We start from the raw sequence: 2,136 nt of genomic DNA, 5'->3' as shown, positions 1-2,136 counted from the left end.
CAGGGAGAGACTGAACAGGCTGGGGCTGTTTTCCCTGGAGCATCAGAGGCTGAGGGGTGACCTTATAGAGGTTTACAAAATTATGAGGGGCATGGATAGGATAAATAGACAAAGTTTTTTTCCCTGGGGTGTGGGAGTCCAGAACCAGAGGGCATAGGTTTAGGGTGAGAGGGAAAAGATATAAAAGGGACTCAAGTAGCAGCTTTTTCACACAGAGGGTGGTATAGGTATGGAATGAGCTGCCAGAGGAAGTGGTGGAGGCTGGTACAATTTCAACATTTAAGAGGCATTTGAATGGGTATATGAATAGGAAGGGTTTGGAGGGATATGGGCCGGGTGCTGGCAGGTGGGACTAGATTGGGTTGGGATATCTGGTCGCATAGACAGGTTGGACCAGTGGGTCTATTTCCGTGCTGTACATCTCTATAACTCAATGACTCTCCAGCTTGATAGTATCCTTCCGATAACAGGGAGAGCAGAACTTCCTTTATTGCTGTGAAGTAGTGGGGGCAATCACTTCCTGCAGATGCTCGCACGCTGTGTCAGAGGTTGAGCTATGGTAAAAGGCATTCTTGCAGCCAGGTGCCAGCGTCACACTCGGTTAATAGCATTGTCGCTCCAGGTTTACCCTGGATAATTCGCAAAGGTAGCAGGCGACAGAATGCCACGAAGGTGGAGTTTGGCCAGAGGTCGGGTATTGTTATATTGAATGGTGAAGCAGGCTTACGCTGTAATCTGGTCTACTCTTGCTTTTGGTGTTGTATCCTGCTATGTTGCTGAATGGCCTCCGACTGTTCCTGTTTAACAGACTGGAGAAGCAGGTGAATGGCCCGCTGTTCCCCTGTGTAACAGGCTGGAGAATGGGCTGAATTGCCTCCTGCTGTTCTTGGGGAATGTTAGGGGTGCTGTAGTGACTACACTGAACGTGTATCCCAAAACCTGATATGAAATGACAATACGCCAAAAAGTTAGAATTAAAAGCTGACATTGTGGTGACCGTACCCACTGTTAATTGTCGCAACATCCCAGCTGGTCACTCGTGTCCATCAGAGAAGGAAGTTGTGCCGCCTTTACCTGGTCTGACCTCCATGTGACTCCAGACCCACAGCAAATCACTCAGTTCGAGGGCCGTTAGGGAGGGTCAACAGATCCAGGCCTTCTCAGTGAAGCTGAAGTCCCGTGGACAAGTTGAGAGAAAGTTGGTGAAAGGGCTGAATGGCCGAGTCCTGTTGCTGCGTAGCAGGGTTAAGGGCCGAATGGTCTCCTGTGTGTGAGGTCGGAGTGTGCAGTGCAATCTGGATGAGCTGTGTCACGATCCGTTCCTCCTGCTCTAGGACGGTCGCGCTCTGTCTGGCTCGAAGGACTCCATTCTGCCCAAGAGACCAGCCTTCGGGCGTGGCGAAGAGCGGGACCTGTCAGATCGTGCCCCTCCGCCCAGATCCTCGTCTCCCGTGATCGGGAGCCCCCCCGTATGGACCGCCCCCATCGGAACGCCTCCCAAGCACATGAGCCACCCCACCTCCACCCAGCAGGTAGGTCTTCACAGCTTGCCAGCTCATTGACTTAACCCAGGGTCCCACCCCAGACTGTTTCAGCATTCCTCACCTCGTTTCTACGTATCCCACAAAATCATGTTTGTCCAACCTGCCTTGTCCCTGTGGATCCACGTTGTCTCCTGGTTATAAAATTCCATGTTTTTTTTGTCTCTCTTTCCATTGTCGTGCTTAAATTATTCCATGCCTCATCCCTTTCCCCATCTCTCTAACCAATTCCAGCCGCTGCACTCCTCCCTATCTGAAACATACTTCAACAACGACAATCATTGATCACTGTAATCTCAACTAGCCTTCACAGTTATTCCTATCTCTGTACCGTCTTCCAGCCGCTGCAGCCGTCCCTATCTCTGCTACCTCCTCCAGTCCCGACATATTTCCCTACCTCTGTCACCTCTGCTGGCCACTGCACCCCTCCCTATCCCTGTCACCTCCTTCAGCCCCTACATCCCGCCCTATCCCTGTCACCTCCTTCAGCCCCTGGAGCCCTGCCTATCTCTGTCACCTCCTCCAGCCCCACACCCCTTCCCTATCTATGTGACCTCCTCCAGCTCTAATACATCCCTCCCTATCTCTGTCACCT

The 2,136-nt window shown here is 51.8% G+C and overlaps 1 protein-coding gene across 1 annotated transcript in view; it reads left to right on the top strand.

Annotated features, from left to right (window-relative positions):
- The window catches only part of LOC122544071 (protein PAT1 homolog 1-like), a 65,795-nt gene that overhangs the window by 15,846 nt on the left and 47,813 nt on the right, over positions 1 to 2,136 (top strand). The window contains exon 5 of the mRNA XM_043683073.1: positions 1,335 to 1,532. Within this exon, the coding sequence (XP_043539008.1) occupies positions 1,335 to 1,532 (198 nt within the window). The remainder of the gene's footprint in view (positions 1 to 1,334; positions 1,533 to 2,136) is intronic.

The sequence above is a fragment of the Chiloscyllium plagiosum genome, chromosome 46 (assembly GCF_004010195.1).
Source record: "Chiloscyllium plagiosum isolate BGI_BamShark_2017 chromosome 46, ASM401019v2, whole genome shotgun sequence".
NCBI classification, from domain to species: Eukaryota; Metazoa; Chordata; class Chondrichthyes; order Orectolobiformes; family Hemiscylliidae; genus Chiloscyllium; species Chiloscyllium plagiosum.
This window is presented reverse-complemented; position numbering and strand designations above follow the sequence as displayed.